Source organism: Lepidochelys kempii, chromosome 10 (assembly GCF_965140285.1).
Source record: "Lepidochelys kempii isolate rLepKem1 chromosome 10, rLepKem1.hap1, whole genome shotgun sequence".
NCBI classification, from domain to species: domain Eukaryota; kingdom Metazoa; phylum Chordata; order Testudines; family Cheloniidae; genus Lepidochelys; species Lepidochelys kempii.
Genome location: NC_136389.1, coordinates 8,225,474 through 8,249,448, shown reverse-complemented (window position 1 = coordinate 8,249,448; position 23,975 = coordinate 8,225,474). Strand labels below are relative to the sequence as shown.

General features: G+C 46.0%; 1 protein-coding gene across 8 annotated transcripts in view; it reads left to right on the top strand.

The window, feature by feature from the left end:
* MPRIP (myosin phosphatase Rho interacting protein) overlaps positions 1-23,975 on the top strand; it is a 172,267-nt gene that overhangs the window by 103,454 nt on the left and 44,838 nt on the right. For 5 of the 8 annotated variants that reach the window (XM_073361864.1, XM_073361858.1, XM_073361862.1 and 2 more), the window contains 4 exons: positions 4,265-4,475; positions 7,968-8,484; positions 19,093-19,234; positions 19,888-20,004. In XM_073361864.1, the coding sequence (XP_073217965.1) occupies positions 4,265-4,475; positions 7,968-8,484; positions 19,093-19,234; positions 19,888-20,004 (987 nt within the window). The remainder of the gene's footprint in view (positions 1-4,264; positions 4,476-7,967; positions 8,485-19,092; positions 19,235-19,887; positions 20,005-23,975) is intronic. The other 3 variants (XM_073361865.1, XM_073361861.1, XM_073361866.1) reach the window with 1 other exon arrangement.

Genomic DNA, 23,975 nt, shown 5'->3' with positions numbered 1-23,975 from the left:
GAGATTAGTAACTTTGGGTGCCCAGTTGGAGACATCTTAAAGGACCTTCAGAAGATGGTTAAATATTCACTCTCCGAAAATAACCCATTAAAATATCTCCGGGGAGGTATCTAAAAATTGAGGCACTTGCTAGTCATCCTTGAAAATGTGGGCATATGCGTGTATTGTTGTATTTATAATATATTCGTGTGAGAGCAGAGACCAGATTCTTTTCTATATTTAAAATCACCAGAGCATCTAAGGGCCTGAGCCTACAAACACACATATTTCTTCTTAATAACACACACAATCCTGTTGACTTCAGTGGGATAACTCTCAGCAGCAAGCACTGTGCTTGGGGAGCCAGTGAGTTATAGGTTTACAGCCCATTGTGCCTAATACAATAGTTAAGATTCACCTTGATTTGCCCATCCTGTGTCAAGTGGTCAAGAGACATTGTGAAGGGCTGTCACAATTTTTTTAAATCTTATTTCTGGCTGTGGTTAATTTATCATTGGTTTGTTCTGATAAGTACTCAGGGACTCTTAAGAAAAATTCTAAAAAATTCCCTAATTAATAGAATTGAACTTTACGCCAGTTGTGAACGTCTCCATCCCTTCTCATGCATTAACCTGCTAAACTGTCCTTTCTTCATCACGAACTAAGTCAGTGGACTGGGCTTCCTGTTGCAAGGATATTGAGTAAAACGGCAGCTGTTGCTGATTTATGTTAGGGCCAGTCATACTTGGAGATGCATTTAAAATAACTGGTATTTCCTAAATTGTATTTTAAATTGTGTTAAATATCTCTTCTCTTTTTAAATTAAATGTCCATTTAGCCATCTCAGGCATTAAGGCATTCCATTTTTTCTTTATTTGTGGCTCGTTGCAAACCAGACCAGATAAATGATTTAATTCAGCTGTTGAACAATAGGGAATGAATTTCTCTAGGTTTAATTCTTTTTTGAAGCCATTGCACAAAAATGTTTTCTGATGTAAACAAACTCAGTTTATTGGCTGGCAAATGAAAGCAGAGGAGAGAGGCGTAGGGGTCACGGGACCTATGTTAAGGGCAGCGGGGGTTTAAGAGCTGGACTGTCAGTGGCAGGAGACTGAGGGAAATAAGTGTGTGTAAGTGTGTACACAGCGGGAAGGGGATTTGCTTTAGAGAGTGAGTGTTTGTGTGTGTGTGTGTACACATGGAAGGAAAGAGTTTGTTTCTTGGCTGGAGGCAGAAGGCTAGGGTAGGGATTGTGGGGGATATCAGATTTATTGTTATAGGAGGGCAGAAGGCCTTGAAGTGAAAAACAAAATGGAAGACCTCTTGGCTCTATGTAGGATTGCTGTGACTGGGGCGATTCCAGTATACCTCCTAAATAACAGCTCCTCTGTTTCCAAAATGAAAGGCCCATGGACAGAATTTCCTGTCTAACTGCAAGTACTGAACTCAGTTTCCAGAGGTTAGGGAGGCTCCCGGGCCTCAGCTCAGGTGACGAGAGTAGCTTTGTTACCTCTTTCTTTTTAAGCTCTCGGGAGATTGTCCCCTTGCTCAGTGTTCAGTGCATGTTTTTAAACATGATCGTGAAAGGGGATGGAGCTGAGTGGGAAGGTTCTGGGCCCACACAGGGTCTATCTAATGGCAACTCCACAGAAACCATCTAAATGTTGAGGTCCTAGGCAGAATGCTGCCTTTACAGAAAAAAAGTTTTGCTTATGATGTAATGGGAGAAAAATCCATTTGAGAGACTGGCGCATGGAGGGGGTTCCAGAGTGACGCTGTCAGCCAGCAATGGGGCTGCATCAGAGGGCCAGAAATTCTTATTCCCTTTGTTGTAACTTTGAGCCATAAACGATAAATCAATCTGCTGACGTGGGCTGGGCCAGGTTATCAGGTGGACCAGGCAGAAGAGGGAGGGAACAACCGCAAGGTCAAGAAGCTAAGCTTCAGGTGTTAATAAACATCGCTTCACACCTCTTCAGCGCTCATTCAGTAATAACTGCGTCCCTGCTGTGCTTGTCAATACATCAGTCAAAGCCCTACACCCGCTGTGCTGCAGCGACAGCATGCAGGTGAGAAGGGCTCAGATGTGCCCCGCTGCTGACAGTCAGAAGCCCTTTCGAATACTGACTTAGCCCATATGCCACCAGCTGGGGGTTCTGTGGCTTGTTGGTAGAAATGGACAGCACCTTGCAAAAGTGAAGGTGAGGAGCTGCTGTTTAAAAATGGGTATAGGCCAGAGGAAAAAGGCATGTGACATTTCCACCTGCAGCCCTGTCTCCGGGCTCCCAGGCAGTAATGCTGGGAAGCCACTAATCTCTCTCTCAGCAGGAAGTGCGGCTTGGGGCTGGTAGCCTGGCAGGAAATAGCTGGAAAACCAGGCTAGAGGGTGGGACTTGTATTAGCTGAAAAATAACCCCTGTTCTAACTGTAAAATATACTCAAGTGGGGGGATGGGTGCAACTCAGGTGTTCCTCCCACCCCCTTTAATGTATTATCTGCTTTCTAGTCACATAAAGCCCTTCTTTGTCTAAACCGGAGGAGCCCCGGAGGTAGACTGTGCTCGTTGTTTCTAGCCAGGGAATTTGTCAGGTAATAGTTGCCTTCTTGCAAATGGAACCTTGTTGAAATGTGACTCGGTGGGCTCTAGAAGTCCTGTCTCTAAGTAGGTCTTCTGGGCAGAAGTTCAATGCACATGGAGCCTTGGCTCAAGGCCATTCTCCACATCCACTGTTGATGGACTGGGCGAGGGCAGCTTTGCCAAATTGTAGGCACGTTTGTCTGAGAGCTCTCGCTCTTGGCCGTACTTCCCAAGATCCAGGGCCTGGCTGGGCTTCAAAGCCTCCCTTCTTGGCGAGGTTCACTTCTCTCTCAGGTGCTGACAGTTTGTGAAACGTTGCTTTGAGGGGAAAGCCACGCTCAAGGCCGAAGAATGCAGAGTTCGATGCGGCTTTCCACTTGAAGTGGTGTCCAGGGCCAGCTGTTCCCTGCCATCCCATTGGAAATGATTTGCAGCTGAAGTTGATCTTTCCGGTCCTCAGAAGATGAGAGAGAGAGAGGTGGCATGGGGGGTAGATGTGTACGTTTCTTGGGTGTGAGGATGCTTCAGAGTAAACGTTTGTGGTGGGGTCAAAGCAGGTAGCCCATATGTTAAATGTCACAGAATATAAATCCATCGATGGTTTTTAGAATGCATGTTCAATGCCTTGGTTGGCCAGAATATCCCATCTCCACCTTCTGCCCCAGAGGTGGTTCCATTGCTGGATTTCTGTGTGTGTAGTTGTGATCCTCGGGGAAGAAAGTGTTTTTATAATAATAATCTTGTAAGATCCTCCACCAACAACGAGAGATCTTAGACATCTCCTGCCATGTAAGTGTTTATAATACCTATTGGGCTGTACTGAGGTGGTTCTGTGGCAACTGATAGCACTGACCTTTCACAAGCATTCTTGTCCTTGATTGGGTCAAAATGAAGTGAGTTTGCTAGGCCTCAGTAGCCCCTCAAGGAAGCTGATCCCCATAGATTAGAGAAAGATCACGCTGAAATAGAATCCATCTCAAATGCGTGTGCTGTGCTCATTGGTCTGGTGACAGCATGCCTCAGATGCACCAGACCTATAGCACGCCTACTTGGGAAAGGGCCAGCAGCAGGCATCACAGTCAGGCCTGGCGTGTGTTGGCCGAGCTTTAGGGCTCGGTTAATTCATGGTTTCATGAGCGCGAACTTTACACAAATGAACAGTTAAAAGCTCCGGTATTGTGCTGCGTCCTGTCTGCCGAGCTGGGAGGGGCAGTTCCTCCTGGAAAACAAAGCACAGCACAGCAAAGAGGCCCCTACCATGTATATCTGCCTCATCTCAGAGTCAGTAGGCTTCCTTCATTTGTGAGCTTACCTTTGCTCTGGTTCTTTCTCCAGCTGGACGGAGAGGGAGATATGGGCCATTTTTGGATCCCTCCCTCGGAAGAGCATATTAAAGACATTTCCTTTTTCTTTGTAAGAGCGGTGCTTAGCTGCCTTGCTTAAGGAAGCCCTGAATTAGCCTGTCCCATTTGGGAGAAGCACTTAGACCTGCCAGCATTTGAAATATATAAATCAGATCATTCAGGGAAGGGAAATACACACACCCCTTTGTAAGTGTATTGAAATGCCATGTGGTCTAAGAGCTTAAGGTAACGTGGTCCATGTGTCTCTAGATAAGGACTTACCTGCCTATGGTAAATCGGGATGACTGGTGCTAGGATGTAGAGAACGTGCAGTGATACCGAGTGTCTTTCCTGTTCTCTTCAGGAACCTGGCCCCGCTAAGGTGGCTGTGACCAGTAGCAACATTCCTAATGCAGAGAAGGTCCCCACTACCAAGTCCACACTCTGGCAAGAAGAAATGAGGGGCAAAGATCAACTGGATGGGAGCAGTAGCATCAGCCCAGCCCAGAGCCCCATACAGAGCCAGGCCATGCTTGCCAGCTCCTTGAAGGAACCTATGTTGGAAAGTAAAGAAGGTAAGGACCAGAGGGATGCTGGCACTGGTTTCTGTTCTCCTCTAGCCTCGTAGCATTCGATACCTGATTGTGGGGAACTTTCTTCTTCACCCTGAGGTTGTGCTGTGTAGTGACTGGAGCAGGGTCTGGGAGATGAAACTCCTATGGCTTGATGCTCAGAAACTGCTGAGTACCTGCAACTTCAGGAGGTCCATGGGAGCAGTGAGCAATGTCACTTCCTGGCTCTGCCACAGCCCCAAGAGATTGTTGGTCAAATCACCCCAAAAGCTTCTGTGCGTTAACTTACCCCTCTGAAAGGTGGATCTAATTAATACCTTACCTACCTCACAGGGATGTTGTGAAGCCTACTGTTTAAGTGCTTTGATATCCTTTGATGGAAGGTGCTTTCAAAGTGCAAAATGCTATTATTAATGGCCGATTAACCCCAAGTTGTTACTAGGACTGGAAGGTTTTCCTGCAGCAGTTTGAGTTTATTACACAGATGTCTTAACTGCAGTGGTGTGGCTCTCTTAACGGGACCTCGTCAAAAAGTTTGGTCTAAACTTGCTTTTATTTAAAAATATGAATTGAAATGGTTTCTTGTCTTTGTGTATTATGGTTTGTTTGTTTGGTTTTTTTTTACAAATGTAACAGTTCCCCTACTGGTTTGGAAACCCAACTACCTGTTAGTATCTAAGATCCCACAACTGCCGTAGAGAAACAGAAGGAAACTGCACTGTTGATGTTGAAAGTGATATTATTTACATTGAGGCAGTGCCTGGGTAGGCACAGTCATGGACTAGGGCTGATTTCATTGTCCTGAACTGTGTGAAGTGCAAAATAAGGAAGAAACTGACATAAGTAGTGAAAAGAAAACTAGAATCCCCCCCCCCCCATTTTTAATGTTTTAATCTAATGGGAATGGCTCAGCGCATTGTCAGCCTACAAAGATCTGAACACTTGCGGCATTCCCTAGGGTGGTACCTGGGGTGGGGAGGTGGGGGAGAGAAGGAGGAGATAACTGTAAATAATGGGATGAAATTAAGAAAGAGGGGAAATCTGGATAAAATACTGGAAGGCAGAGGCAAGGAGGATGGGATGACCTCACAGGTCTTTCCCACCTCTAACGGGTGCGATTCCAAGGCAAGGAAATTTCCTTTGAAATAAATGAGCTTTTGAACATTGATCGTCCCCCTTTATACTAGCCTCTGAGTGATTCCCAAACTTTTCACTATGGCAGCCCACCAACTGCATTTTGTCTTAATTTGCAACCCACCCAGGGTCCTAATGCATGGGGAGCAGGGAGGCAAAATCAGAGGTCAGCTTCCCTGCCCCATGAATGGGGCACCGACCACCCACAGCAGCCCTCTCAGCCCAGTTCCATGGGACAGGAGCACTCACTGCAGGATGAGTGTGGGGTGGGCTTGCTATCCAACCCCTCCCCTTTCCCCCCTGCCCTCTCGGTGGTCTCCCCTCTGGACTGGGCCCATGACTTATCAAGAGCTTTCCAGTGGGTTGCAGCCTACCCTTTGGGATATAGTGCCCTAATGGAGACAGAGAGGCACTTGCCTACAGTTGGTCCTGTTTTATTGCCAGGCACTGGGATGCTGCTTCCTCCTCCCAACCCTATATCAGGGCAGCTGTTTACATTTTGTCTCCTTTGATTAGTCCATGAAAGCCTCTGGAGTCTGCTGTATTGTTCTAAATGAAACAATAGAGGCCTGGACTTTCTTCCTGCTTTGTATTATGTGTTCCCCTTGGATAAATCGGGGGCGGAGGGGAAAGCTGAGTTTGTTGCATGTTCTGAAAGGCTAGCTAAAGCGATTGCTTTCCTCCTTGCTCTCTTGGGATTAGCTAATGGAAGAAGACTGCTCCCTTTGCGTCTCTCTGATTTAGCTGGTGTCAGCAAAGCCCTGTTTTTGATGAATCAATAGGCTTTTGCCCTTGACACCTTGGGATGTGGCGATTGGGCAAGAGGGAGAGAGAGAGAGAGAGAGTGTGTGTGTGTGTGTGTGTGTTACCTCCACAGATGCTGCTTTTCATTTACTTGTTTTTCGGTTGGAGAAAACAGTAACTTACCATCCAGCTTATGATCTTCAGAATGGATGGGAAAGTCGCTGCTGGATGTAGACCTCTCTGCTGCCTCTCCTTCTTCCCTGCACGTGTGTGTGTATCCATACACACCTACCAACCAACCAGCAAGTCAAGTCTGCCTGGAACAAACGATTTTCTCCACATTCCAAACTTACACATGGAGAATCTTCTAGAGGCCAACAATTCAGGAAGTGCAGTGGTGATTAGATGCAGACTGTTTTGGCCCTTGAAAACAAATGCTCGTGCACAATTTTGTGGTGGTGTGAATGCAAAATGGGAATTGTTCTTTGTGCCCTCTGTAGCAAGAAGCTTCAGTGTGGAGGGATTCCCCTTTCCTTAATGCCTTTGTCTGTGCTGGCATGGAGGCTGGTGGTCACTAATTCACTCTGGCAAAAGGATGCATACAGCTGTTTTTCATCTCACTCAAATGGAGGGCCTGACACCCGAATTGCAATGAGGCCTTAATGCTCTCCTAGCTCCCCATTTTTTCTGGGGAGGAAGAAATGAAGAGCTGTTGATGGAGCCACGCTTCCTTCAGCTGTTAACACACCTTCCTCTCTCTCTTGTTCCCCTCTCCTGACCTTCTCCCTTTACTGGAATCAGACACCACCAAAGTTAATTTTACTTGTGATTAGGAAATGCATTGGTGTTTGCTGGCTGAACCTCTGAGCTTCCTTCTAATATATACAGGTACAACTTGTTGAGAAGCCTCCCCTGTATGTCTTAACAAAACACCCGCTCTTCCCTGTTCTTGTGTCCCTCCTCCAAGGCTCTGTGGAGACAGACTGGGTCAGATCATTGCGTGCTTGGACACAGAAATAAGGGGGGACTTTATTGGCCCTTCTGTAGTATGGCTGCTCCTGACCAGATGCGACAAGCTGGCTGGGCACCTGATAGCATTCTGCTAGCTTCATTCCCACCTGTTGCCGAAGTCTCTGTTGTCATTGTCCAGTTTTTCCCTCTGTAAATAAGTCAAAAGCACCCATCCCACCTTATGTCTATTGGAGCTTTGCATGTGGCACCTATAGTAGGCTGCTCAGTAATCCAAGTGTGAAATGCTGATGATTGGTGTGTCCTAGTCCACCTCCTAGCAGGTCAGTCTCCACATCACAAAAAACCTGTTCTTATCCTCACCCTTTCTGGCAGTTCTGGGCACAGAAACCAAAGATGCAATGGATCCTGAAACTGGACTTCCGGTTTCCCTCCAGAGGTGGGTCTTCCAGGTCAGGTTTGTGTCTGGGTCCATAGGCACTGTAATGCTGGAAAATCCTATGTGGATGTTTCCCATTCTGTGGAGGCAAGGCAGTTTGTGTTAAAATCCCCTTTTATACAAATGGAGGGGAGGCAAAATCAAGTTTGGAACCAAGCGTAGTAACCTCCACACAACTCCTTCCCCTTGTTTTCTGTTCTGTTTCTTAGATGAGAGCTCCATGAATGGCGACCGGATAGACTGTGGGCGGAAGGCACGTGTTGAGAGCGGTTACTTTTCCTTGGAGAAGACCAAGCAAGACTCGAAGTTGGAAGAGCAGCAGCTGCCACCTCCACCATCCCCTCCCAGCCCCAGCACCCCGAACAACAGGTACAGTTACCCCAAATCACCCTTCCAGGAGCACAGCCACCCCTTTCCTTCCCCAGGTACCAGCTCAAACAACCGAATGGTTTCCAGCTACTCACTGAACTCCCTGGATTCAAAGAGTACTTACCCTACGTGCAAGGACTTCAGCAGCAAAGACGGGGGAAGGGGAGCTGAAAGAAAGAACCACTCCCTTTCCTTCAAAGCCAGTCGGCAGTACGCCACCCTGGCCGATGTTCCCAAGGCCATTAGGATCAGTAACCGGGAGGCCTTCCAGGTGGAGAGGAAACGGCTGGAGCAGAGGACCCGGGCCCGCAGCCCTGGAAGGGAAGAGGTGGCCCGGCTCTTTGGCAACGAGAGAAGGTAAGGGGCCAGTGGCTGTTCTGTTTCTTAACTCATTTAACCATGACCACATGGTGGTGCTTGCTCTGTTAGTAAATCAGCGGGTGCTGGGACTGATGGCCCTTCATAGCCCATTGTAGAGGAAATGATTTATTTGGATGATTATAGTCCTGAGCCCTCCTCTCTTAAACCAGGTACTTAACTGGTGATCGTTTCTCCTCCTTTGAATCTATTAAATGGACTGGGAGGGAATCCTGATTGTCATGCCACTTTTTATGGATCCGATGGTGTGGGGTCATCCATGCTTAACAGCTCTCTCTTGTCGCCCATCCCCAGCCGAAGATATTTGAGCGAACTCCCAGCTGCCCAAAGCGGGGGGCATTGAGCCAGTGAAAAGCAATGCCTCAAATTTGTACCCAGGCCATCTTTCTGAGTCTCTGTTATTTTCCAGGCTCCCCTTTACTCTCAATTTCATATACAGGTCATTCCTGTAGCCACCGGGAAGCGCTCCTGATGTGGGCATAGCTAGGATATCCACTCAATGTTAACCAGCAAAGGATGTGATCCCCACCAGTGCTGTGTTAGCACAGGTTACCTATGGTTCTCGGCAGATCCTTCTCTTGGGGTAGTAGGTTGGACCTTCCTCCAGTAAGCTGCCATGTGATGCTCCGTAGTACCTCCCTTCTCCTCCTCCACCCTACCTCAAGTGGCAGCTGGCGCCATTAATTAGAGTATTTCTATAAACTGTGTTGGGGCCATGTATGTTATGCAATCGTCTGATGAGCTCAGAGAGAGGTTTCAAAGTGTCACAGTGTTAATCTCGGAAAGAGGGGAGTTGGCTGCCACTGATGCAGAACTGAGTGGGTGGCAAAACAGCGTAGTGGAGAAGGCTTTGCGTCCTGTGCACACGCTCAGTTTTTCTGGGTTTAAGGAGGCCCAGTGGGGAGGAAGGATAGATTTAACTTGCTCTGAAAAAGCCCCATTTATGTGATGACTGTAGAGTAAGCCATGAGATAAGGGCACTGGGCTAGAGGGCTGATTGTCAGTCTGATTTGCTTGCACTTGGGTTCCTGCAGGCATGTTCGCTCAAGCACTTGTGGTTTGCTTTTCACATCCCCTGGAGGACTGTTTTCACGCTGGCCCACAATTAATACAGGCATGAAGCTGCACTGCAAAGCACAGCCGCTGCTATTGCACAAGCAACACCGCTTTGCACTTGTGCGTGTTCCACTTCATTTAGATTTGCAACTGAACCATATTTGTGTCTAACCTGTGCTCACCCAAGCAGTGTGTAGCTTCGCTGCCTGGCTGCAATCTTGGGTGGAGGACGAGACTCAAAGACAGCAATATCTTGGCTTTCTCCTCCCACCTGAGGATATAGTCCTTTCTGTGTCTGGCAGAAAAGATGCCGTGCTTGCCTTCTGGGGACCCCATCCTGTTACACTGGGTGGAGAAAGAACAGTATTTCTTGGTTTGTGAATTGAGTGTGTAACATTGGCTCAAGTGTGTGTGGTCATGTCACCTGCTGGTGGCTGGCTTATAGCAGTGGCTCTCAACCTTTCCAGACTACTGTACCCCTTTAAGGAGTCTGATTTGTCTTGCGTACCCCCCAAGTTTCACTTCACTTAAACTACTTGCTTACAAAATCAGACATAAAACACAAAAGTGTCACAGCCACACTATTACTGCAAGACGTCTTACTTTCTTATTTTTACCATATAATTATAAAATACACTGATTAGAATATAAATACGATGCTTACATTTCCGTTATAATTTATCGAGCAGTATAAACAAGTCATTGTATGAAATTTTAGTTGGTACTGACTTCGTTAGTGCTTTTTGTGTAGCCTGTTGTAAAACTAGGCAAATAGCTAGATGATTTGGTGTACCCCCTGGAAGACCTCAGCGTACCCCCAGGGGTACATGTACCCCTGGTTGGCTTACAGAATATTAAAAGGTCTACCACTGCTGCCAGCTTAATAGTTCAGGTACTAGAGGCTTGTGTGTTCTTCTGGAGCTGGAACTCCTGAGTCCTAGCCCCAGTGTGATGCTGCATAGCTGAAAGCAGTGATGTGTGCGCAACTCCTGGATTCAATAGCTTTTTAGAGCGGTTACTTCTGAACAGTTAGTAGTGCCAGTTGGGGCGCTGGTGTGCAAATGTGTGTTCAAACTGGGGCATAGGGAGAGGGCATGGAATATCTGATGAGGGAGACAGGCATACAGATACCTGGGAAAAGAAGGATCTCAGAGCTTCTGCTAGATATTGTCCTTTTTTATTTCATCCCTGCTGCTTTCTGGTTGGTGGGATGGGTTCCTCCTCCTCCCAGAGGCTACTGCACCCAGCCCCCTTTTTTTTTCCCCCTGGGCTCCTGAGGCTATTATACAGCAGCAAGAGATTGAATTTTATTGCTGTGTCAACATTGGTGAAAACTCTCCTATGTTATGTCCAATCAATTTATTGCCTTTATTTGAAGCGACTTTACTCTGCCTAGCGCGTGGGGGCAGATGAATGTCTCCTGTGCTCTTGCTTTTATTTATGTATTTTAAAAAAAACATGCTTTAATAAACTCTCATCAGCACAATGACAGTGACAAGGGTGGGTGTCTTTTGTCTGATTTCTGAGGCTGCCGGGAAAAGATTTAAAATAAACAAGTCTTTTGCATTGTCGCTCGTCGTAATTCAGGGGCAGGTGGGCTAATGTCCTGTCAAGCCAGCCTACATTTTGTCATTACACAGATTGTGACAACAGCTCACTCAGAAGGGCTTTCTGTGATCAACCTTCCCCACACACCCCTCCCAATGTCCCTACAATTGTTTCCCTTTCCTCCCTGCCTCCTGCCTGCAGTCAGGGGGCTGGGAGAGGGGTTGAGGGTGGAATTGTCAGCACCAACAGAGAAGGGTTGTGTTTGAGCACAATGAGGCAGCAGCTTTCCCTCCTCCCCTCTCTCTTTTATTTAAAGAGACATTCTCCAGTGGTGTAGGCCCCAAATCTTGTGTGCTTAAAAAGTTTTACCTACCCGTCTATAAAGAGAAGCATCTTCATGATTTGAGAAGAGGTGGGTTTCTGAGAGGGGGAGGGGAAGGTGATGGCACACTCTGACAGGGCAGTGTGGGAATGATCTCTTTTCATCAGTGTGTGAAGTCAGCTATAAATAGAGTGAAACTGGCAAGTTTCTAGTTTCACAGTTGAGGGGGGAAAAGTAAAATAAATATAAACAAACACCATAAATGGTCATGGATGGGGAGTAGGTGTTTAAAATGCTCCAAGCTTTAATGATCTAAGATGATGATAGTGACAGATAATTATTCCAAAATATTCAACTTGACAGTTTCCTCCCACAAAGATGGCAGATAAATGCCTGTGAGAATCAAAGGCGTGTGTTTCCCAAACTAGTTGTTAGGATTAGTGATGATCTGTCCCCCAAAAGCAGGAGAGAAAGGGAGTTATTCCCTTCTCAACAGCACAGCCCTTTCTGGCCATGTCTGGGGCTGGGAACAGGGCCTCCTTCAGTCCTCCTTGGCCAGAAAGGTATTGTTTGGGAAGTGCATGGACACTGACAGGAGAGAAGAAAAGGGTTCCAAGAGGGTTATGCGGAGAAGTGGTAGTTGGGAGGAATACAAGTGTAATCCAGGGCTTTGAAAGAGAGTGCAGCTAGTTATAAATGACCTTCGTCTCAGCTGGAGGTGATCTGGGTGATGTGGGCGGGAGAGGTCACATTTTCCCTGAGCCAGGGAACTTCAGTGTTTCAAATGTTCAGGTGGACTTGGTGGAGAGAGCTGGTTTAACACTGGACTCAAAAATTAACATTTCCCGACTCTCTGCTTGGCTTGGCTGCTTTTTAATTTGATTTACTTAGTTTACATGTTTTTCTCTGCATTGAATCTGGGCCCTTTGAGATTGAGCATTTGTGAAACTTCACTTCTCAGACTGCAGGTGCCAGTTTTTCTTTAGTGCTTCAGAGCATTCTGAATGATCCTGTCCAGTAACTTTCTAACAGGTACTCCATCTCATTTTATGCTGGGAATTTACCTAGAATTATTCAACCCTCATGCAGACCCCAGTGAACTGCATCTCTTTGTCAAGCAGTGAAACCAAATAAATTTGCTAATCGTCTGTCAGTATTTTCAGCTTTTCCTCCCCTACTTCCACCAGTGCACTCCAAAGCTATATCTACACTAGAGACCTTACAGCAGGACAGCTGCACTGCTTTAAGATCTCTTGTGTAGCCACTCTAAGCCAACGGCCCCATCAACATAATTAAACCACCTCCAAGGAGCAGCGGTAGCTTTGTCAGTATGTCACACCCCTCAACCACAAAAGTGTTGCTGACATAAATGGTAGTGTAGACATGGCCTAAATTATTGCATGAGGATTGAACCTCCAGACAGTAGAGCACTATACACTGATTTCCAGTAGCCCTAGTTAGGGCAGCCTCTTCTCTTAGTAGTCCTGTTTTAAAGACACTTACTCCTTTTTTTTTTTTTTTTTTTTTAATTTTAAGAGATCCTATATTAGTAATATAATCATAGTGAATGTTCAGAACTGTGTTTTAAAAGAATCCTATTGATTGTTCAGACCTAAATTTTAACCTCTGATTCATAGGTGCTGGAACTAGGAGTTCTGGGAGGGCCGCTGCACCTCTTGGCTTGAAGTAGTTTCCATCATATACAAGTTTTATAGTTTGATTCAATGGCTCTCAGCACCCCAACGATACAAATTGTTCCAGTACCCCTGCTCTGACCCCTTTACAATTTTCTGTGGGAAGGGTCTGCCATATTCTAAATCTCTTCTTTATGAACATCTAAAGTGAACCCACCTTTTCTGAGAAACTTTCAACAACACTATTTTGGTGTGTGTCTCACATAGTCTGTGTTTGAGCTCCCCTTGCTGGTCTGCAGTGATAAATTTGGTGTTCAATGCTGTGTCTACATCTCTGCACAGTCCAGCTTGCATTGCCAGTGAACAAAGAGAGAAGAGGAAGTGAATTCAAAGCCCACAAGCTTGTTTCTTTAGCGCTGGAGTCATAGTAAAATGGAAATTATATGAATACAACAGTCATTTGTCCCTGGTGCAGGCAACAGCCTGGGTCTGAGTCAAGTGCGTAGTGTGGGTTGTGGCTTTTGTTATTCTACATTCCTTTAGCTGAGTTCTGGGTGGATTTGGTAGCGCTTTTACTCGGTGTTGTTGGAATAAGAGCCCTTGCGGAGATGCTGTGCCCACAGACGCCGAAAAGGCTAGCTGAGTAATAAATATAGCCCAAGTGTCCTCCCCAACCAGGCACAGGAATATGGGTGTCTCTCTGGAAACCAGATACAGGACTGACTGAGAACAAAAAGGGTTTCAAGACAATGGTAGGGAATAAGCCAGGGGTCAGCATACACTGAAATGTTGTGTTTGTTTGTGTGTTACCGACCTCTCACAATGAATCCTTCACCCTCAAACCCAGATCTCTGCTGGGTCAGATGATCGATCTGTGCAAGCAGGGCAGCCTCACCCAGTCCCCTCTGCCAGGTGCCGTGAGACTCCATTCACCTTGGAAGAGGAAGACTGGGCTCTCCATAAGATTTCATAACTCCTTTCTTCGTCCAGTGTCTCCCCTCCCTGACCTGAGTTCTCTTAGCTACCCGGGAACCCTCAGGCCCCGGGGCGCTCCGCCCGACACCCTCCTCAGCCGCCGCGGAGCCCCGGGGCGCTCCGCCCGACACCCTCCTCAGCCGCCGCCTTGGCATTCCACCTAAGGATGCCTGTTCCCTATTCCCAGCTGCCACGGATTCTTCAGGCCTTGCTGTTCCACCACCTGACAGCTCCTTGGACAACTTTTGTGTGATGGTTCCTACGGCGTTTCCCCCACAAGTGACACATGCAGTCCATCGCCCCCTACTCCCTCAAATACAATCTGTTTTACAAGCTCTTTGGAAACTGTTTAACCAGCTGGAGAAAGGAAATGACCCTTACCTCACATTGCCTCCTGAGCTTCCTTATTTATTTCCGCCTCTGCCCTTACTGACACCAAGCAAGGAGCCTAGAGAGGGAACATGACCAGCTCCAGGTGGTAATATCTTAATTTATGCCCTGGATGCGGTGCTCCTGTAGGGGTTTGTCAACAAATACAGGATTTATGATGGGCAATTTTTGATCTAGCAAAAATCTTACTGCCATCTAGCGAGAGAAGGCTTAAAGGTAACTGGAATTCAGATGTGATGACTAACCACACAAGCTCTGCTCCTTGGGTTACCACAGTATCCTCTGAAACCGTGATGTGGGCACTTGTCTGTAGCTGGGAGTTTCATGTGGCATTCACTCTCTGTATAGTGCGTGTCATGTTAGTAATGATAGCACATTCCACTGCTACTCAGTGCTGATCTCTGCAGAGCTTTGAGGCCCTCTGATTGATTGGTGTTTGCCCATGCTTGCTTATAACCTGCAGGGTTTTAAAGGAGATTCTTCTTACTGAGGCCTGGTCTGCAGTATAGAGTTAGGTTGACGTAAGGCACTTATGTTGACCTAATTATGTCAGTGTCCACACTACAGCCTTGCTCCCACCAACGTAAGTGCTCTCCTACACTGATATCATAACTCCAACCTTCACAAGAGGCGTAGGGCTTATGTCGGTGTAGTTAGGGTGACGCAGTGTCCATGTAGACACAGTGGGTTACTTACATCGTCTGTTGGCTGTCGTTCTTTTCCATTTCATGGCTTCCTGCTGGAGTGTGAAATTGACAAGAAAGCCTGGCTCACAGCTCAGGCTGTCACCTGGGGATGGGTGGGGGGCTCCCCACTCCCAGCCGGGCTGCCGACCGGGCTCCCTGGCTGCACCGAGGCTCACGGCTCCCTGCAGGGAACCCGGCAGCTCTCCGGCTTCAAGCGCAGAGCAGGGAGCCAAGAGCCCAGAGGGGTCAGCCTAGCTCCTGGCGGGGAGCTGCACATGGAGCTGTGAGCTCGGGCTCTTGGCCCCCCACACTGCCCCTCGTAAGTTGGTGGAAGCACTCCTGGTGAGGATGCGCACCACCAGCAGTTGTGTGGACATGAACCACCACAGTAGTTACTGTGGTGGCTGTAAGTTGACCTAATATAGGTTGGCTTAAGTTGGTAGTGTAGACATGACCCATGTCCTAAATTCTACCCTCCTCTGATTACAGGAATTGGGACCTGCTATGGAATCATAGTTACATGTTTGCTGAAATATTTCTCCCTATTTTCAGTAAATCACAGAGCTGCCCTGAAATTGCAGACAAATTGTACTGATGGATTTCTCTCAGACACCTTCTCTGTGTCTTTGAGTCTTAGAAGTGAGTGTCGTCCCCCTGCAACCCCAATGCATTACACCTTTGCTTTGTAAACAGAGGTTACTCACTCCTTCCTTTCATTTTATTTATTTTTTTCCTTGTAACAGTCCTCTAATGTTGTGCATCCCTTGGGGTAACTCCCTTTCCTGTCTCTCTGAAACACTCTTACAATCTCTCATGCAGCTAAATAATAAATGAATACAACAAAACTCTTCCCCATCAAAGAAAATCATTTTAATTATAGATTTTGTTGTCAGTCTTTGTAGCTCCCCCTTTACTTTAACTCAATTCTGTGGCTTGTGTTCAGTGGCCTGGAGCAGATTAATAGCTTGCATGGAAGATGAGCTCCCTAGGACTAGCTTAAGAGTTGAGAGAGTACTGAATGACACCACATCTCTTTAAATACTTCATATCTTCTTTGAAGTTTGGAGCCGATGTTCGTAGGGGCAGGTTCTCTCTCAGGTGCCCATGTGTAGCTGTCATCCGCATGGGATAACAGAGAATGGATTAATCTCAGCTCTCTCACACACTCACTGTGTCTTTGTCAGCCACTGCAATACCTGTCTTGAAATATTTAACCAATGGAGGGAGCAATCTAATGATGATAACACTGGGTGCTTTGATTTGGTTGCTATGATTCTCCTTCCCCCCCACCTTTGGTAATGAATTCTTGGGATGATTTTGCTTTGATTTATTTATATAGAGAGATATAGATATATATTTCCTTTTCTGTTCATTCATTTTCCAGCCTTGTTTTCTTCCAGGTCTTGTTGCTCTCCACCTCCTCCTCCTGTGTTGCTGTGTGACGTGTCCTTTATTCCGCCTGCTTCGCTACCATCTCATCTCAATCTCAAGCCGTAGACAACTCGATGGTGCAGCCCCTTTCATGAGAAATCAACTTGCTTTTGGTTTTTTGGTTTTGTTTTTAATTTTCTTCAGAACTTCACCTGAAAGGGAAGAGACAGTGTTAATTTATGGGTCTCTTATTCCATGCTAAACTGAGTCCGAGAGAGAAGGCTGGGCTGGTGAAAGGGGCACTGTTGGGTTAAAAATCAAGTATGCAAAGAAATTCCCCTTACCTGTTTTACTAAAGATTAGGCCCCAATCCTGCAGGCTGCATTGTATGAGTGTACCTCTGCACCTATGTGGGGCTTTAATTGGTCTCTACAAGGGCGCAGGGTTCTAGCCTGCAGCTTTCAGGATTGGGGCCTTAGATGGTTCAAATGGAGTGAGCTATTTCTAAAATTTGATTGATTTAAAAGACTGTCCTTACTGATGTTGTCTACGTTTTGCACTTTCTTTATCTTTTCCAGTGAATGCAGACCTAGTAAACTCTTGTTTCTAGTTGATTTCGCTGTCTGGTTCTTATGGTCTAGTTCTGTGCTGCATTGTTGGGATTGCAAACACCGCAAGAGAAAGTTTATGTTTAAGCCATATTTTACTTTATGAAATTTGGTAAAAATTTGTAAAACCCTAACTGACCTCACAATTTCCCTTTTAAGAGAAGAATGGAAAATATTTTTTTGGTAACTAAACAACTTATTTCTCCTGAATTGGCTGCTGTTTGATGATGCGTTTTTTGTTTTTTTGTTTTTTAAATACATATGTTGGAGATGAACATGAGCTAAACTCAGATTCAAACACTTCTAAACCTTATGATTAAGAATTTAAGCCCAATTTGGATCCAGATATTGTGATGTGGCCTCATCTTTCCAATGCATTGAACTTTTAGCAAGGTTCAAAATCAGGGTCCAAATTTTGCAGCTTGGGCTCCTCTGTTGCATGTGCTAGTGATGGGTGAATCTCTAAAAAGGTTCCTAGTCTCAGATAAAAGCCCAGAGATTGATCCTTATCTGAACCTCTTGGCTGTACAAAATTGTTCTAAAAAATCTCTCACTACCAGGCCTCTTTGAGAATTCCAGTAGTTCCCGTTATGGGGTCGGGCATGACATACTAGCGTGCTGCTGATCCCAGCTGCAAAAGTGGGCAGTTCTCCCAACCTCAGAAGGCTTGTGGTTTGGGCTTAGGGAGATGTTTTGGGTTGGTTCCTTGCCCATCCCCCTCAAAATATATATATAAAAAAAAAAATAAAATAAGAGTTGTCCCCTCTCTGCTATTAGAGCAAGGGGTGACCAGTGTCTTGTATGAGAGGCTCTGCTGCTTAGTACTGCAGTTGAAGATTGGTCAGTGTTGCAGCAAATAACCTCCTTCCATACAGGATATGCAGAGTGGTTTAGACAAAGAGGACCCTTTTGAAATGACCAGTATGCCATGTTACTGCAGTAATAGCTTTTGATGTTTGCAGACAAGGACAGGAGCAGCACTCTGATGACCAATGCACTAACCCTACAAAAATGTACACATGCACTTAATTTATGCATTGTGAATAGTCCTACTAAAAGTGTATGTGATTACTCACAGAGCATAGCATTAAGCATGTGGGTGAATCTTTGCAGGGTCAGGGCCCTACTGTTTATATTGGGGCTACCAGAAAATATCCTTTTTCCTTTGTACTCTGAGAATGTTCCTCTCTACATCTGTAAACGTTCTCAGGGCAACGCTGGTCTACGGCTTGGTTTGCTGCAGTGTCGGACAGTGAAGGGATGAACACAGAACCAAAGATGCCGAATGGGGAAGGCTCATTGGGAAAAATAGTTATTGCTGGTTTAGAAAATGTTTTCAAGATTAAAAATAATGTGCCAGGGCAGGAAAGCTCTGTGGCACAATCCACTAGCCATTGTGAATGGGGTGGGGGAGATCATTGAGACCCTGTTGCATTAAATCATGTGCAAATATTAGGGGGGGGAGAAGAAGGGCAAACGGACCCTACTAATAATATTAAAAATAATTTGGTGTGGAGGTGGAACATACTTGGAGCTCAGAAGCTGTGAAAGGTCAGATTTTTCCATATGAAATCTGCTACCTCTGGCTGAGTGTGTATCAGAGACCAGGAGAGCCCCTTTTCTATAGTACATGACCAGCAAAGAGTTCATCCCAGTTTGACCTGACACAAGCAGGTAGTTCCCCTAGGCTGGAAGTCAAGCGTTCTGTAATCTTTTCTTATGGCTTCAGAGCCTGCAGGTAAAGTCCTACCTGTCTAGTTGAGACCTGCTCTTTGACTTGAATCCCCCATGTTTTCCAGCATGAAGGGGGAACTTGAACAAAAAGGCATGAATGCACAGGCTTCGAGAGGAGTAGTTTTTCAGAGTTCTGTAGGATGTAACCCTTGTTGCCGCTACCCTGGGAGAGCCTCTTGCTCTATGGGATTCTGTAGTGACTCGCAAAACAATCGCTGCTTTGCGTTAAACAGGCACCGGTTTCCTCTCTCTCTCTGTTCCAGGCGGTCCCAGGTAATTGAAAAATTTGAGGCATTAGATATAGAGAATGCAGAGCATATGGAAACCAATGCGTCCGCAGGCCCCTCCCTTTCCAGCGAGACACGTCAGGGCAGGAGTGAGAAGAGGGTTTTCCCCAGGAAACGGGTAAGCCTTTCGTTTCTCTCTGAGGTAGGATGAAGGCACCTGCCTATGTTCTTGGAGGATGTGGTTTTGGCTGGCAGCTTATATTTAGTGCTCTTCCTAGTACAGCTAGGATTGTCCTTGACTTCAGGTCCTAACTGGCAATTTCTGTGCATGGAGCACAGAATCTAGAGGTCTTGGGACAGAGGGCGCATGTACCACAGCGGGCAGGCCTCGAGCACGAGTGAGCAGCGCTGATTTGCCACTCACTGCTCAGTCTCCTTGCTTCGGTGGTGGGATCAGAACAGAAGACAAATCACCTTTCTCTCTCTCTTCCTCCGGGATAGGAAAGGGAGGCATCAGATCTGGCATAGAAAAAACACAGCAGATGACATGAAGTATTAATAAAAAGAAGTTAACTAATAGAAGTATGTGATCTTGAAAATCTTGTAGCCTAAAGTGAGTTTAGATGTACTGGAGCCAGTCTAATGCCTCGGACTCTGTGTCCAGAAGGGCCAGATGCTTCTAAAAGCACACAAAGAAAAGTATGGTGTGAGCTCATTAATTTTAATTATGGAGTCTAAGAAACGTACACCACTGGGTCTTTGACATTGTGAGAGATGGGAGTTGCTGTTTTGTGTTGATGTTGCGGTAATCTGGGCTAATTCTGTTTTCAGGACTTCACCTCTGAAACTGCAGCAGTAGGATCCATCCTGGAAGTCTCAGCTTCCCCTTTGTCTCCACACCGTAGAGCAAAATCACTGGATAGAAGATCCACTGAGTCCTCCATGACGGTGAGACCAAAAGGTTTTTTTCATTCAATACTGGCATGTGGGAATGAAGACATTGGCATGGCGTTCTTGGTTGAATGGAAACGCTCCATCTCTTTCAGCTGTTAGCCTTGTGAGAGCTCCTCTGCCATTGCTCTCAACCCCCACGGTGGACTAGGGGCCAAGTGCAGATCTGGTGTAAACAGCTGCAATTCAATTTACTTGAACCCAATCTGAATTTGGCCCAGAGTATGTTAGAAGCTAGACCTGGAAAAAAGAGAGCCTATAATTTATCTAGTCCATCTCCCTGCCAGGGCAGTGGAGAGGCAGAGACTTGGAGGAGGGGTTCGTTTTCCTAAGAGCATTGAGCAGATGCAAGAGCTGATCTGGGAACTGGCTCCTCATTTCCCTATTTGGCAAACAATTTTTCTGTGTAATAGTCAGTTACCTGAATGTTATGGTTTGCCATGCAGGTGCCATGTGCTTAAGGTGACAAATCAGCCCAACCATTACCAGAAAGGAACACTCCCTTCTTTTGTTTTCACATACTGTCATTCCCATCTGAGGTGGCTTACTCAGACCATTTCAGCAGGTTAATACAATTTCCTGGGTCCCATTCAGTGCTCCAGAATCAGATCAATTGCAAGTTCACCACTCCCATGCAGTCAGATAACAACACCTCAGACTTGGTGTATTAAGAAAAATTAACAAATGAACACTGAAGTATTCTTAAAATCTTTACTTTCTGTATTTATGCAAAGTAGACATCAGTGGAAGAAAGCTTGAGAGGAAAGTTTGGAAACTGAAATCCGTAGCTTCCTTCCACTTGCAATCAACAATGTTAAAGATGGGCAGTAATACACAAAGCTTTCCCAGAAGTTCTATTCCTTCTACTTTGCTGTGAAATAACACAACCCCCTTATGTTTAAAGTCGCTTCACAGGCCTGCATTCCTTGACAACAGAGGTCTTTATTTAGCAATGTGAGCACAGCATAAGTTTTAGAAATAATGATTTTTGCAACACAAAATTTTGGTAAGGCTTTGTATTTCTCTGTGATTCAAATGCCAACCAGACTTAAACAAGGTTAGCAGAACAAAATGAGATAACTTCAAGCAGTGCTCTCCTCCCACCTACTCAGTGTTGTATGCTAGTGGGTGGTATAAATGAGCATGCAGCTCTGGGCATAAGACCCTGAGCCATTCTAAATAAGTGCTACATGTTTGTCTGCAAACAGCTTTTGTTCAAGCTTTGTGTACAGACACGCACGCCCACCCAGCACGCGCTCACACACAAAGCATTGCATTTATATATCCGTTTTTATTGTAGGATTTGTACATCTACAAAAGCTCTTTATTTTTATGCCGTTAGCGCTGTTCCCAAGTTACTTAGTATTTGCGCAATTCAAGAAGTGTGACTTTGTGTTAACCATTTAGTTAAGGCAAGGAATTACGTAGTCCAATTAGCAGGATATGCACTATTTCCCTGCACCCCTTATCCCTTTATTTTGCAACTCCTGCTGTTAAAGTAACAGAAGTTGAACAATTCTGTTACCAACCTCATTCACTCACTTGTTTTTCTCCCCCTGTTTTATAACTTTGTGATTCTAAGTTTCCCCTGAAGACTTGGCTAGTCCTATGGGACTGGGACATTTATTATCAGGCAAGTCTTTCTTCTCAGACACAGGCTAAGGGTTGCATTCACCCACTTCACCTTTGTTGTCAGGGTTTCTTTGGTTTGTGGAGGATCATTCATGTGTGGATGAAGCACTGGGGTCGAGTCCTTGGGTCCCTCTCAGGTCCATATTTCGTCTGTCTCTTTGTCCCCCAGTCTGTGTGCATCCCTCTATTTGACCTGGTCATCATGGACCTTCTAGTTCCACCAAGTTGTTAGTTCCAGCATCTGGCTCTTCTCAAGCTCTGGCTCTAGTTCCTTGTACAAAGGCACTGATCCCCCTCACCACATGTCTGTGCATGGCATACAGCAAACACTAGGTGCGGTGACAGATTTGCCTAAGGGTATGTCTACCCTGTAGCTGGGAGTGAGCCTCCTAGCCCAGGGCGACAGACGCACATTAGCTCCGCTCAAGCTGGCATGCTAAAATTTAGCAGCATTATGACATAGGCGACCGCTCAGGCTGGCTGCCAGGGTCAGCCCACCCAACCGCCTGGGTCTGAGCTCAGGTGACTAGCCTAAGCTGCTCTGCCCGTGCCACAACACCCATGCTGGTATTTTTTAGCATGCTAGCTTGAGCCAAGCTAGTGCTTGTCTGTTCATTTGGCTGGAGGCTCACTACCAGCTGACGGTTAAAAAGCTTTGTTGTCTTCTGTCGTTCTGGGTCAATGTTTCAATGAAACCCCTTCTTCTGCCTTGAAATATGGTTCTGTTACTGATGAGGCAACTTAACAGCATCTTCTTGCTACTGTGGCTTTTAAATCCTTAGTTTCACTAAGTTTAAACTAAGAGCTCTAGTGGACTTTTAAGGTTTGCTAAGCAGGGATCTAATTCTGCTTTAATAGAAGATTGTTCCCCAGGGATGTCATTTGTCATGGTGCAGGGTGGCAGTTGCCACCCCCACCCCACCCCCAACCCCAGACTTTTCATAGCTCTGTATGCTCCATCCAACGTTTCTGGATATAATATAATCACACACAGCGTTCTAGAAGCTGACAGAACTTTGCCCCTCCCAGAATTTTTCTGTAATGATGACCCTGCCCTTCCTTTACAATTTTTTTCAGCAAGTAAGTATTCTGCCCTTGAAAGTCTGTAACATCTTCACTAGTTCTGCTTTCCTCTGCAAAATGCTTGGCTGGGAACAAATGAACGTGGATCCAAAATACAGTTTCTTCGTAGCAGTACAGAGCTCTCCATCTCTCCATGGGTGATCATGAAGCTCTTTTCTGTAGTCTTTGCCTGCAGCGGGGCTGTGGCTCACCAGGACCACTGATGGTATGATCAGAACATCGCCTTCTCTCACAAGAGAATCCGGGCTCTTTCATTAGGTTAACCAATCATAAAATAAAGATGCTGCAGCTCGCATAACTTAGTGAGCTTGGTTTCTGGAAGCTCTGGATACTCAGCACAGTCTCTTACCTGTGCCCAATCCATGCAGCATTCAAGGCTGCCTTTTCAACAGGGATTATCTGTTAGGGTCCAGTGGGCATATCCCACCTGGTCATGCTATTGCAAATGCAGGGTGGTCCTGGCCATTGGTGAATCTCTTTGCTGTCTCCTCTTCGGATTCTGTAGTGTTTCTGGAGCAGTGTTCGGGTATTATTCCCCTGGTTTTTGTGATGCTGAACTGGGTATCCTTCCGCTTAAGGACATTGAGGGACAAACTGGATTTAACAGATTTCTGTTTAGATTTCCTTTCCCCTGTGTTCACGGCTTCCTTTGCCATTGCCAATAGATTTGTGCTGGTTCATTTAAACCTGGCTTCTCTCCTCCTCCTCCTACTCCTCCGCTCCCAGCTGCATCTCTGACTTGATCCTGCTGTGAGGTTTCAAAGCCGCAATGCTTGGCATCCGTCACTTTCATGACAACAGGTTGTGATGTCCTAAAAACAGGATTATATTTTGCCTGCAGGCTGAAGCTGAAGGAGGAGCTGATCAGCGAGGGAGGGAAAATACTTCCACCACCTACATTAACATGCAATAAACAGGATGCGAAATAAGAAACTTTCAGCTCACCCCTGTGTGGAAAAGTCCCCTCTTCAGAGTTAAAGGCTGTTCTTTTAGGTGCAGCCTACTATTAAATCCACTTATAAGGAAATCTGACCAGGGTTCCATATAGGGTTATGAGATGCTGGTACTCCCTTCATGCAAACCTCTAGGGTATTTCATGGCCTCGTAAATAGGAACTCGGCCATATGTTGATACGCACTGTACCACGTGATTGCCAGCTGCCAGCCATGCCAAGCAGAGTTTATAAATAGAGGCAGAGAAGCAGGGAGTGGGGGCAAGGAGGCTTTGTGGATGGAAGACTAATGAAGAGCCAC